Here is a 14,275-nt window from a genome sequence, read left to right on the forward strand (position 1 = left end):
TGTTCTATGTAGATCTTGGAGTATCACATTCCCATAAAGATTGTAGGGGTCTTGAAAAACCACTTTTACATACAAATAAAATTGGTAAATTATAGAGTGGGACACACTGTGTGAGAGAGAGGAATGACAGGAGGGCTACCAAACTCCATTGGGGCTTTCCCTCTGGTCCCAGTGGGAAGACACAGTGAGGAACACACTCAGAAGCTACTCAGAATTCAGGGACAGAGACTGATTCTACAGAAGATTGAGTTCAACCCTCGAGTCTCCTGAGTCAGAGGCACAGCTGCTGAGTGTACACTATGGGACTGCAACACACTACTCCCTGGCCATTGGGCTAGTATCACATAGGCCCTTCTTGGGCTCGAGGAATCAGACCCAGAGAATGAAGGACATTGCTAGCTAGGCAGTTACATCAGGCATTGAAGCCAGGTCTCAAAGCATGGCAGCTGGGGTCCAATTTTTATACCCATCAGGCTCCAAATCACCACCAATGCTTCAGTAGGTGAGAATGAGTGTGGGCCACTGCTCTCTTCCTATGGTGGAGCATATGGCCTCCTCCCATCCTTGGGAATTGCAGTCTGAGGATACTGCTTAGTGTTGGGGTACAGAGCACACATACAGCTCTGGGTCTGGTTCCTAGCCCCATGAAAAGAGAAGTGCAGGAGCCTTGTGAGAAGAACCTAACACTGGCTCCCACCTACCGTATTGATTTTTCTCGGCAGTGGTACGGGTGTCTCTGGCAGCGTGGGTGTGAGGTCGTTGGAGTCCTCAGATGCTTGCTTCTGGATAGCATCTCTGGACTGCACATTCGGAGACAGATCCCCGGTATGTGACCTCTGTGTGACCTCTGAGGGTGGCTGCACCTTGGCTGAGACATCACCAGCCTGAGACTTTGCCAGCAGGTCCCCCAGCTGTGGCTTGGGGGGAAGGTCCTTCATCTGTGGCTTGGGAGGTAAGTCTGAGAGCTGTGGCTTGGGGGGCAGGTCACCCAGTTGGGGCTTAGGGGGCAGCTCTCCAGGCTTAGGTGGCAACTCTCCAACTTGGGGCTTGGGGGCCAGTTCCATAGGCTTCGGGGGCAGCTCTCCGAGTGGTGGCTTTTGGGGTAACTCTGTCAACTGTGATGATTTCTGAAAAGTCTCAGGTGGTATGTTGGCTCTGTCGAGGGAAAGATGATGGCTGGTCTCTGTCTTCCTTAGTGCCACTGTGGGAAGTGATGACAAGAGAGGAGTCACGGCACAGAGCAGATGAAGGTGTCACGGTCACGGAACAAAGGGCAAACAGTATCCAGAGTACTGACCTGAGTGAGCACTGGGGAGGAACAAGCCCAAAGCTCAAGTCTAGCCCAGGCCAGGATAAAGTTGGACACTGAGACAGATCTACAGTACAGCTCACAACTCTGGGCCTTCACTAAGCCAGTGCGTGCTGACCACATCAATCCAGATTAAAGAACACATAATATAATTTATGAAAAGGAGACTTCCTTATATGTCAGTCTACTAATAAATTTACTCATTTAAAAATTTTTAAGTGTTCCCTCCTAGATTGTTGTTGTTGTTTTTATTTGTCTTGTTTTTCTGAACAAGGTTTCTCTGTGTAGTCCTGGCTGTCCTGGAATTCTCTCTGTAGACCAGGCTGGCCTCAAACTCAAAAATTTACCTGCCTCCACCTCCCGAGTGCTGGGATTAAAGGCATGCACCATCATACTCTGTTATCTCCTGTATTTGTTCATAGGAATAACTTTTAAAATATATTATTTAGCAAAAGCATTTGCCATGTTATTTAAGTTTATTAGAAGTATAGCTATACAGAGAAACCCTGTTGATAAACCAAAAAACAAACAAGCCAACAAAAGTACAAAGTTACTTGTGAAGGGGCGAAGCGGCATGCCATTCAATTCTCCAGTCGTGTTTATTTCCCCCATTTTATCTGACTCAGTACTGGCAAGAGGTTTCTCTGTTGCCTATACACCACCATGGCACCCTGTGACACACACAAACTAATGAACATGTCACACCACACACACTGCTATATTATGCATTGTCTAAAACCGCCTTTGCCACTTGATGTGCTTACAAGTTTCTAGGTCAATGTCCCCTATTCTCTAATAGCTGCACCCTACTCCACTGGAAAATGCCATTCTGTACAATTATCCCTGTAACACTGTAGGAACTTGAAGTGTACCACTTGTGACACTCTTAGGACATTCTAGCTTATTCACTCACTGTGTGGTGGTGGTTTGAATGAGAATGGCCCCCATTCGCTCTTATTTGAATACTCTGTCCCCTAGAGAACTGTTACTAGAACTGTTTAGGAAGGGTTAAGAGGAGGAGGTTTCAAAAACCCAGGCCAGGCTCAGTCTTTCTTTCTGCCAGCTGCCTACAGACCAGCACGTAAAGCTCTCAGCTACGATTCCAGCTCCATGCCTGTATGTTTCCTGCTACGATGATGATGAATTAACCCTCTAAAACTGTAAGCAAACCCCTAAATTAACTGCTTTCTTTTATAAGAGTCACCACGGTGTTTCTTCAAGAGCAATACAACAATAACTGACACACCTTGTCAGTGTATAACTTTGATCAAATTATGCAACCTCTCTGAACTTCAACTTCCTCACCTCTACAACTTGTCTGAAAGGATGATCATGAGGATGGCATGAATTAGTCAATGAAAAGAATTCATAGTGAGGACATGACTGGCATCAGTATTCTACAGGGGTGACATTGCTATTGTTCCTAAGTAGGATTCTCTGAAGCTCAGTAAGAGCTGTAGTCTTATGACTGAGGTTCTTTTCTTGGTATGGGAGCTGGGCACTTAGTGTGTGCTCATGAAGATACACCAAGGAGCCGTACCAAGGTGCTGCCTTCACACTGGAATGTGTTTAGAAAAAGCATCCTCAGAAGAGAGGGCCAAGGACAAAGAGGGGATGCCTCAGTGCTATTTACTATCCAGCAGTCCTGAGAGTGCTTCAGCTAATGGCTTGTCCATGCCGCAACCCTATTCATGGGCTGCCCAATGTGGCATGGCTCAAAAGATAAAGCTAGGGGCTAGAGAGATAGCTTGGTTAAGAGCACTGGCTGCTCTTCCAGAGGATCCAAGTTTAGTTCCCAGCACCCACATGCAGCTTACAACAGTCTGTAACTCCAGTTCCAGAGATCCAATGCCCTCTTCAGGATTCCACAGGCACTGCACACTTACAGTGCACAGATATACATGAAGGCAAAAGACTCCTATACATACATATACAAAATTAAAACCAACACAAATAAAGCTAGCCTGTTTATGTTCCTCTCCTGGAGGCATCATCCAGGACTGGGAGCCATGGTGGCACATGGCTCTGAAGATGAGATGAGGGAAACAGAGGAAGTGGGCCACATGGGACTGTGCTCTGAGAGTGTTACAGAGATATCAAGAAACTGTAGCAAAGGGGCTCGGCTTTGACAATAACCAAGTGTGACCAAACCATCAGTGTGCCATGTGGGACCAGGGCTGTGGCTGAAGGAATGGACCTTGGCCTCTCCGTGTGGACTGACGGTTGGTGACTCAGAAAATGCTATGCCAAAGCTTGAAACTGCATCTGGTGACAGCTGACAGAAACCCAGAAGAGAGAGAGAGGAATACCGGGGATGCAAAGAGCAAGATCCGGAATGCAAGCAAGCCCTGAAGCATTCATTGATGGTCTGCTGCAGGCACTGTAGTTTACATGACTTGAGTGTCTCCTCAAGCTGCACATACGCAATGCTGTCTTGGCTCTGACGTAGTATGGGTGAGACAAGGTCATGAGGGTGGAATCCCATGACTGGATTCTGGTGGCCTTATAAGAATAGAGCACACAGACATACATATACTCCCTGTCTTCAGCCACGTGATGTCCCAGGTCAGAAACAAGGCAGGCTGTTGCATCAAATGCAGCTCCTAGACTTTACACTTCTGGAACTGTCAGCCTAAATAAGGCACTTTTCTTCAGAAGGCTACCAGCCTCAGAAACTTTATTTTAGCAATGATTCATATAAAAATAAACAGAAAACTTTTAAGAGACTTAAGAGATATCTTATTTTGTTCTTTATTCAAACAATTTGTTTAAAAAACCCACTTATGAGACAGTTGAGATGAAAGAAGCTTTTTGATTTTTTTAAGTCATTTTTTAAGGATTGCACACATTTGACATTTGGGACCTGCTGTGGAGTGATAACGGATTTCTAAGTAGGGACTCAGACAAAGACCAGGGAAACACTCTTCAGTGTGGGGTCTCAAGAGCACCTGTGGAAGGCTACATCACAGTCTGCCTTTTGTTTTTCTTTTCTTTTCTTTTCTTTCTTTCTTTTTTTTTTTTTTTGCAATTTGTTACAAAGAAATTTCAAACATTGGAAAATACTGACAGAGAAAGTGGGGTATTCTGGGGAGCACAGATCAGGATGGGGGATCTGGTAAACATGGCTGTGTGCTGATGGGAGACTCGGAGGACAGTCATGCAGGAGGGGCCAGGAGCTGGAGTGCAGTCCTGACCACGGACTACCAACACACAGGCTGGCGGGGCACAAGCTGGTGGCAGGGGCAGGCTCATACCCTGTAGAAACTGGGTCTTTTTTTTAAAGGACAGTGTTAAGGGAGGGTAACACTTGTGAGGAGCATCAGACAGCAGGGAACCGTGTGAGGTCATGGTCTGTGACTGCCACTATGACTATTCCTGTAGGCTCTGTCCTGAGCCAGAGCACACACAGGGTCAGCCACTGAGCATACTGCAGTGGAGGTCAGTGAATGTCAGGGAGAGCTTTTTCTGTTGGACGCACACATGGTCAGGAGGATGGGGAGAGTGTGAAAGAGACAGAGGCACAATGACAGCAGCTACAGGGGGACTAAGCATCCTTTGGGTTTGAATCTTGGGGAAGGAAGCAGCAAGGTAGGAAGAATTATTGAGTGTCAAAGAGACAGGGCAGAATCTGGGCAAAAGCCCCAGGAGCCACCAAAGACTGTGGCTGGCCGCACTTGGGACAAAGTCTGAAAACCACCACCACTCTGAAGAAGACAGACAGACTGGGTGAATAGAGGAGCTAGCCTTCCTATTCCACAGTCAGTAGCTTTGTGCGACTCTGCCACTGCGGCAGGAGCACAGCCCCACTGCAGATGTGCCACCTGACAGAGAGCTCTGCAGAGTGGTGAATCTTGATGTCCCTACATTAGTCTGAGGTTTGCCTTCTCCTGAAGCACTGAGCTGGGGCCAGTTCTGCTGTGGACACTGAGCACAGGCACCGACAACCTGGAGCCATCAGAGCTCCTCTGAGCATATACCCAGATCTAAGACAGGCCTGCTGGGTAGAGGCATTCACAAGGATCTAATTAAGCAGGCGCTTAAGATGGGGCTTCATGAGTCTAAAGGCAAGCGGAGCTTTCTCTGTGCACTTATTTGTGTGGTAGTAAGAGGCTGGAAATTTCGTTTTATAAATGAAAAGCATGGTCAGGCTTTCAGAAGGTTTGGTCAGAGAGCCAAGTGTATGCTTGGCAAAGCAGCAGCATTGTAAACACTGGTTTCCTGTGCTTCCCAGGCACAGGTGTCCCTGCTCTGCATGACAGATGCCATCCCAGGAAAGGCTGCCTGTGCTACTGCCTTGTGAGGGGGCCATCTGAAGCATGACCTCACCCTGTCCTTACACAACCTCAGCACACAGATGAGTGCTCCATGCGGGTAAAGTTAGAGTCTTTTGCCCAAGGTCTCACAACACTTGAGAGGGACAGCAGTACCTGAGGGCTGGCAGTGTGTCTTCTGAGAAGGGTTATTTTCTCAAGGAAACTACCGTGTTTGCTCTATTGACAAATTCAGGTTTTACTTTCTTCATTTAACAAACATTTGTTGGGTACCATCTCAATACTACTCTAGACACCTGGGACAGATCAGCAAATCAAAGGGGCAGCACTCTGTCCCCAGGAGAGGTAGTGACACTTTAATACCATGTGAATATGAAGATGAGGAATCTTACCTTTCTGAGGTAGTTTAGGAAGCACTCTCGGGCCAAGGGCAGTCTTAGCAGAACTGGTGCTGATTGACAAATAATAGTTGTTTAGCATCTAAAAGTGCCATTTTCTAACAATGATCTATGATTCAGGTTAATTACAATCATTTCAAAATTATTAGCTTCAGGATTTTTTTTTTTGAGACAGAGTCTTAGTCTTATTGTGTTGTCCTGGAACTCACTATATAGAGCTCTACCTGCCTCTGCCTTCTCAGTGATAAGACTAAAGGTGTGAGATACCAAGCCAAGACTCAGACTTCTTCACTAGGGCTGGAGAGGTGGCTCACAGGAGAAAGGTGTGGCCACACAGGTGTAGGATCATCAGCAAATCTCCAGAACCCATGGAGAGGGAGAAGAGAGAACTGACTCTGCAAAACTTGTCTTCTGAATTCCCCAAGCCCAGCAGAGCATGCTGCCCCCTTTCATCTTTCTCTGCCTCCCTCCCTCCCCACCTCCCTCTCTCCCTCTATCTCTCTCACACGTGTGCGCATGCATACGCGTACACACACACACACACACACACACACACACACACACACACACACAATGTCTCTAATCTTATCAAAGACAATTTAACAAAGGATTATGGTATACTTTTTATACATTGGTTGGCCCAGATGGAGAAGAAGTACTTGTGCCCTCATTTCCCAGCTCTTTCTGGAGGTAGGTGACCATGTGTGAAAGCTCCGGGCGCTCTGCCCACTGGGAAGCTTGATGCCGCACAGCACATAGACGTACTTCATCTCATAAAGACACGCCTTCATTCCATAGGCAGCCCTCATCACCCCCCTCTTCCAGAGAACAGACTGACTGTACATTTCTTTGATGGCAGTCCAGCCCTGTCCTGTAGTGGCCTCTCTTTGGAGGACATGCAAATAAGTAGGGGAAGTAACACCTAAGTCCCTGGACCAAGTCTGCATCAAGTTGTTTGAATAATCAAATGTGACATCTGCTAGCTGGAAGCCACTACTTCCCCTTCACAAGAGGCTGAAATGCTCCTCAGGGGTCCCAAGGAACACCTTGTATTCAAGGAGCAAAAACAGCAGAGCACCTGGCATGCACCTCTGAGAATCCCTTATGGACCTCAGGACTCTTCCCCTGTCCCCTGGTGTTCCAAGAGTTGGCCAATCTTTCCTTTTTCCTATCGACCTAACTACCAAACAAAAGGAGTCAAAGAAAGAGGATATGACAGGAGTTCCCCTTTCTGCCTGGCTCTTAGATTCCCTACTCTCTCCAGCTCTTGGGCAATACAACCTCCCTCTCTTGGGGGCAGGGAATAGCCATATTCAGAGGAAGCTGCCATGTTCAGAGGACATGAGAAACAGTGAAAAAGGAGAGGGCCCAGTTTCCATTCTTGACTGTGTTTTCCCCAGGTTTTGCCTTAGCTTCCTCTTGGGAAGGCACAGCTGCCTGATCAGGCATCACTGAACACAGGTAAGGCCAAAGTCTAGAGGATCAGAGGCCTTTCAGGAAGCCCCTGTACCAGCACCACACAGGGGTGGCCTGATACCATCGGAAAACACAGATATTTACATTACAATTTATAACGGTAGCAAAATTACAGTTATGAAGTAGCAATGAAACTAATTTTATGGTCGGGGTCACCACACATGAGGAGCTGTATTAAAGGTTGAAGCATTAGGAAGGGTGAGATCTGGTGCTCTAAGATGTGCTTTGGGTGGGTTGGAGTGGGAATAGGTCTAGTTCACAGCAACTGGATCCTGTTTACAAACACTTCGTGAGCACTTTACACTTTACTCAAGTTACTCTGCACTCTCTGCAGATGATCCGTTCGACTGCAGCTCCAGGAGAAAGAATAAGAATGAAGCCAGGCTGGAGGTGAGTGCAGGGATGGACAACCACTTTGACATCTGCTAGACAATTTAAACGGTCTGAAATAGGACTATGGTAATTTGGCTGATCTCACAGGGTTAGAGGCTAAAAGAGAGAGTTCTAAAAGAAGTGGGGTTTTATTTATTTGTTTGTTTATTTATTATTTAATCTTTGATATAGACTCCAAGCTAGCCTTCCCCACCCGCAGGTGATTCTCTCTTGCCAGGTGTGGAGGCGGCTTTCTGCAACCTGACTGCATTTCTAGAGGGAAGAGAGGTGAAAAGCCCTGTCCTTAGGAAAGTTCCCAAAGTACCTACTTCAGTGCATGGAGGGGAGAGAGAAACACTACTTTTAGTTTAAAAACAAACAAGCCCTTCTACACACCTACACACACACACACACACACACACACACACACACACACGCACACGGCAGGTCTCATTCTTATGTTAAAAAAAATCTTTAGACTTAAAAAATTTGCTCAGTTAAAAGGTAAAAAATAGGCCAGGTATGGTAGTGCACACACTTAATCTAAGCATTAGGAAGGCAGAAAGGTAGGTGGACCTCTGTGTATTTGAGGTCAGCCTGGTATACATAGCAAGTTCCAGGACAGCCAGGGCTACATTGTAAGACCTCCCCCCTCCTTTTTTTTTTTTCTCAAAGAAAAGGAAAACAGAAGAGAAAAGAAAAAACGAGCTGGTTATGTTGGCTTATGTCTATAACCCAGTGTTTTTTGTCTTTTTGTTTTTTAAGATTTATTTATTTCATGTATGTGAGTACACTATTGTTGCTGTCTTCAGACACACCAGAAGAGAGCCTCGGATCCATTACAGATGGTTGTGAGCCACCATGTGGTTGCTGGGAATTGAACTTAGGACCTCTGGAAGAGCAGTCAGTGCTCTTAACCACTGAGCCATCTCTCTAGCCCTAACTCCGTTTTTGAAGACTACAGTGGAGGAGTACCACAAGTCTAGGCCAACATAGGCTATAGTGTGAGACTGTGTTTCACAAAACAAAACAAAACAAAACAAAACAAAACAAAAAGACTCATCCTGACAGTGTCCAGATCATTCTATGACTCTGTGGCCATCAGGGAGATGGCTGTGCACACAGGTCTGTTCTAGGCAAGGATGCCCACTGGGGCCCAGCAGGGAGGTACCACGTGGACTGAGCAAGAATGTCCAATTTCCCTTCCTAACTGGTGCTGCCAGGTACTGCACTGAGTAGTGTTGGGAAGGCAGGTAAAGCCCTAGTCTGTAAGTCTGCCCACAGCAACTCTGAGCACAACAGGAGAGGAAGGCAGAGGTAGTGGCTCACCTTGCTTGCTGAGACAGCCCCTCAAACTTGTTTGCCGTCTTACTTGAAGATGATGGGCCCACATCATTACCTACAAGGAAAGTCAAAGGTTATATCTTCAGACATGAACATTAGAGACATTGGACAACAAACTGGCATCCTGCAGGTTCCAGAAAGCATCAGAAGATCTCAGTCAGAATAGCATGTATTTCCTGTGTTAAAACAAAACCAGTGTCTTTTACTGCTAGCCAAGGACGACGCTAGGGTGAGCAGCCTGCCTCCTGGTAGGTTTCTAAGATCATGCTGACTTATTTCTAAGAACTTGCTGATGTCCAGTGGCTAAACATCTGGTCCTTGGTCTGGAAGGATAGGAAAAATCAATAAACATCAACTTCATCTAGAACAGTATTTCTCAACCTTTGTAATGCTGAGACTCTTTAATACAGTTCCTCAGGTTGTGGTGATCTCCATCATAAAATTATTTCCACTGCTACTTTATAACTGTAATTTTATTACTGTGATAAATTCTACTGTAAACATTATTTTGAGATAGAGGTTTGCCAGAGGGGTAGGGACTCACAGGTTTAGAACTGCTGGTCTAGAGGCAGTTACTAGGCAGAGGTAACACACTCAGCTCCCAACTGAGGCCCATGTGTGGGTGGGTTGCTGACAGCAACGCCATAGGCACCTGCACAGTGGATATCCACTCAGTGTAAAAACTGTTAACCACCTACATGTCACGTGCAAGGCATGAGTGCAGAGCACGGACAGAAGCTAAGACTATGTGGCTGCTGGTGCAGTGCTTAGGATCTGACTGGGGGAATTTACGTAAGGAATGATTTAGTACTATGGAGTAAGACAGAGCTGGGCTGGGAGCTATGAAGACGAAGAAACAGTCATCTAAAATTCTAGCTGGTGAGCGAGGACATGGCATGTGGAAGAGGGAGAAGAATTTCCACCAGGGCAGCACCTAATCTAGCAGAGCCCAGAAGGATAGATAGATGTGCGATCTATCTATCCTTCTGGGCAGATGGCCAGAACTGGCTAGAACGTAAGCGAGGCTTTCTGTGACCACTGTACAGTCGGAGAAGTGTACGGCAGAGCTGGGCCTCAGAGTTCCTATAGACATTAGAGGACAAGAGAGTAATAACTACTTCCTACTTCATGATGAGTCCCATGGCACAGCACAACGTATGTCCAATGTTCTCTCCTGTCAGCTGCCATTCTGCGCAACATGAGAGACTGGCATTCTAGCCTTCTTTTAAAGAAAAGAAAATGAGAGACTTAGTTTATGAATCACTGCAGGTTCCATAGCTGTGGTGAAGTCAAGAATCCTGACCATAGCTGTATGTTCTGCACGACCTCTCAGGATACCCTGAGAGACACAGAAGACAACATCTATGAAGTACTTATCACAAGCATGGTATTTGTCAAGTATCTGCAGGTAATCATGTTCATGAGAAACAATCTAATCACCTCCTCCAATCTACATATAGATTAAAATAAAGGCCCAAGGGGAAACATTGGGTGAAGAGTCAGTTGAGATACACAGCCAGGGGCCCTTTCTAGAGTCTAAACTCTGAACCACCTACTCTCCCTTCAGTCCAAACAAAACTGTCCCATCAGGAGAGACTAGTAGAGATGAAACCGGACCTCTTGGACAGAATGTTCTGTAATGCTAGACCAATGAGACGGGAAGAAGCAAACCAGACTGGTTTTGACAGTACCACCAACTTGTAAACTGACTACTGCTTATTGGTAATGAGATGCTCTTTCCCCTTTTATGTATTTCCAGCAGCACATGGCAATTCTCAAGAACCTTCGAGGGGGATCTCCTTCAAGGCAAGCATTTCTGCAGCACTGTATTTCACGCTGAGCCCACAGTCCTGAATACCAAGCCTTTCTGTGAGCCACAACAATAGAATGTTTGGGGAATAAGCTGTTGTTCCCACTAATTCTTTTTCTATGTGAAACCACTTCCAACAAATGACTATTTAATTCAATTATACAGAATTTGACAGGAGCAAGAGAAGGTCCCTGGCTCCACTGTGGTTCTTCTCTGCTACTGCACAGATGAGCATCAGGGCATGCTGGCAATGCCCACACCTAAGGCCTGGTTGTCAAGAATTCTCATTTAATGTCCCTCTTTGGTCACCCCCCCACTTGGTCAATTCTTGCATATCTAAAGAACATCCTCCTTGCTGACTTGATCCTCCTACCCTCTTCGGGGAAATTAAGGGTAGAGATTTGGGAGTCAAACAAGTCCAGTTTTGAATTTCAGGTGAACAGTGATCTGGATTGAGCTTGGATTGATCTGGATTGTTGCTCTTTCTGTTGAACCTCTAACTCCTTACCCACACAATGGGAGTAACAATTGTGCCTACTACAATAGAGAGCAATAGAAGAAAGGCTATGGGCTGTGAGCACAGTCCTGGTCTGTAGGAACATGATATAAAAGTAATTATTCTCCACGTCCTTCCATTGAAATGCGATGGGAACTATGCTGACATATGTTGACATAGTCAACAGGCCGATACCCTGGGGACAGCAACTCTTTCCATGCCTTAGAAATCCTATCTCCCACACAGGGTCTGGAACAGAGTAACTGATGGCTCCTGTTGCAGAAAGACAGGGCCAGCAGGCTTTCCGAGTGTGACTTCTCAGACCTGGATGGGAAGCCATCTGTAGTGGGTAGACATGAATCCTGTCATTCTCATGGCTAGGCAAGGCTGACTAGTGTGTAAGTAAAAGAAATAAGGTTTAGAAAGATTCTGAAAGATAGTACTGCAAAGAGGAGAAGGTGAAAAGGCCCAGATGGCTTAACCCTTTCCTCTCCCACTATGCAACTTGAACTTGCCACTTCAAAAAGTTCTGAGTATGTCAGACAGAGGCAGGAAGAAGGCTGCGTTCAACTGCTGGGCAGGCGACTAGAGAGAAGGCGGCCAATTCTCCGCTTTACTCACCACTCAGCTTAGAAGCCACAGGCTGAAATTTTGAGCTAACCATGAGCAGCATGTATGCTTCAGGGAGTTTTTGGAACAGTGAAGTAGGATGCGGGTCATAAATTCAGAAGTGAGTTCAAATGCCACTTCTGAAGTTATCAATTTGTGATCTTAAGCAAGTAATTTAACTTCTCCGTGCTTCACTTCCTTGCCAGTAAACTGGGGTGGTGTCATTCTATCTTATGGAATGAATATGAACAGTCAGCACAAATGACTGGAAAAATTATATTAAATATAATTAATTCACTTTATATTCTGCTTTATATTTAAAAAGACTTATAGGAAAGGAACAACTTGGAGTCTTGACCCATTTTTTTTAGAGACCTTTTGACTGTGGGACACAAAGCACATGAACTTTAGGTCTCAATGGTCAGAGGTGACTCCTGGAGGCAACTAACACAGGTTCTGTCCTGATTTCTGTATCACTTAAATGTATGTGTTAAATATACATAGGTTTGTTTTAAAGCAGGTAAGTGAAAAGGGGGCAAAGTTCAATGAAATGCAATTTCAAGGTCAGGGCTCCCCACAGATCTTATACCCCTTTGTTTTCCCATCTCAAACCTGCCCGAGAAGTCTCCTGAGACAGATGGCTGAAGTCACCACCAAGTAGGACTTCAGTCATGTGATGCCCTGGTTATTCTGGGCACTGGGACACTAGTTTTGGCAGGAGAAAAGCCTGGAAGGGTTCTCTTTGCTTGGACAAGGCTGAACAGAGCAGAGTGCTGCTACAGGGGACAAGGAGGCACAGCAGTGAGTGGGGCTGTGCTGGACAGTCCTTACCTCTGGCAAGGACAATGCCATTACCAGGCCTCTGATTCTCAAGCAAACAGACAACTGTGGTGAGCAGGGCTAGCCAGTTACTCACTCTCCGGCCCTTTTCTAGCCATCCCATGCAACAGAATGCAGCCTGTGGACAGGGTGAGAAGTGCAGGCTCTCAGCCACACTGGCTTCTCACATACCAGCTGTGAGAACTAGGACACTTCTTAACCTTTAGTCTGAAGTCCTTAAAGCCCAGGAAACAGTGTGTTCTGTCCTGGAGACTGTGGGCAAGAATCAGCTACGTTAGTGAATGAAAAGTCCTAAGTTGGACGGGGTGTCTGCCAGGAAGGTAACCTGGTCCTCTGTGAAGAGTGCTACAGATTATACTCTTCATACTCCCTGCAGGAGTGCCAATGGCTAGCTGGCTATGTGGATGGGTGCATTCTTTTTCTTTTGCTCCTTCCTGAGAGATTCCCACAATCACATGTTTGGTCCATTTCTGGCTATGGGTTATAACCAGATGCTCAGGATTCTGAGAGGAATTCACTCTACTCCATTCGTCTTTCAACGCCAAACTCAAGCTCTGTTCTCCTCCTTAAACTGTCTTATCCCTCCTCAAAGGCTATTGTGGGGGTCTGGTCAGACTCGCAGGCTGCACGGAGCCCATCACAAACACCAGCGAAGGCAGGTCCCATCAGTAACGGCTGTCTGTAAATGAGTTAATATCTAAGGTTCTGAGTCAAAGAACATGATGGCAAAACACTCAGCAGTAAAAGCTTCAGAGTGTGACAGGCAGCCGTGTGTGGTGGCACATGTCTATAATCCCAGCATTGGAAGGATGTGACTGGAATTTTCCAGGTTCAGGCTAGCCTATGTTATGTAGTGAAACCCTATTCTGAAACAAACAAAAACAAACCATAAAGAATCAAACCCTGAAAGATCTATGCCAGACACAGAAGAGGATGGTCATATGAAACTGAAGACTAGGAGCCTCCTAGGAGCTCTAACCCAGGCAGTATCTTAGGTAAAAAGACAGCAACATCTGCCCCAAAGAGGGAGTAACTGGGACCCACTAGGACCCAGGAAATCACTCCTGGCCCAGAGCACTGGTTCCTTCTAGTCTGGGCCTGAGCACTGAGCAGATCCCAGGAGGCAGCTCTGCCCCCAGTCTCACAGAACCTAGAGGAAGTAGGACTCCCAGGAGCTGTAACCTGGGCAGTATCTTAGGTAAGGAGACAGCAATGCCTGCCCCAAACAGGAAGTAACTGGGATCCACTAAGACCCAGGAAGTCACTCCTGGCCCAGAGTACTGGTTTCTCCCTGTCTGAGCCTGAGCACTGAGCGAATCTTGGGTCCCAGCTCAAACTCCAGTAGTAACA

At 46.3% G+C, this 14,275-nt stretch overlaps 1 protein-coding gene across 8 annotated transcripts in view; it reads right to left on the bottom strand.

The window, feature by feature from the left end:
• The window catches only part of Asap1 (ArfGAP with SH3 domain, ankyrin repeat and PH domain 1), a 299,267-nt gene that overhangs the window by 6,031 nt on the left and 278,961 nt on the right, over nucleotides 1-14,275 (bottom strand). For all 8 annotated transcript variants that reach the window (XM_034516215.2, XM_034516213.2, XM_034516216.2 and 5 more), the window contains 3 exons: nucleotides 9,156-9,225; nucleotides 5,973-6,031; nucleotides 702-1,201 (listed from right to left, as the gene is read on the bottom strand). In XM_034516215.2, coding sequence (XP_034372106.1) covers nucleotides 702-1,201; nucleotides 5,973-6,031; nucleotides 9,156-9,225 — 629 coding nt within the window. The remainder of the gene's footprint in view (nucleotides 1-701; nucleotides 1,202-5,972; nucleotides 6,032-9,155; nucleotides 9,226-14,275) is intronic.

Source organism: Arvicanthis niloticus, chromosome 13, assembly GCF_011762505.2.
Source record: "Arvicanthis niloticus isolate mArvNil1 chromosome 13, mArvNil1.pat.X, whole genome shotgun sequence".
NCBI lineage: Eukaryota > Metazoa > Chordata > Mammalia > Rodentia > Muridae > Arvicanthis > Arvicanthis niloticus.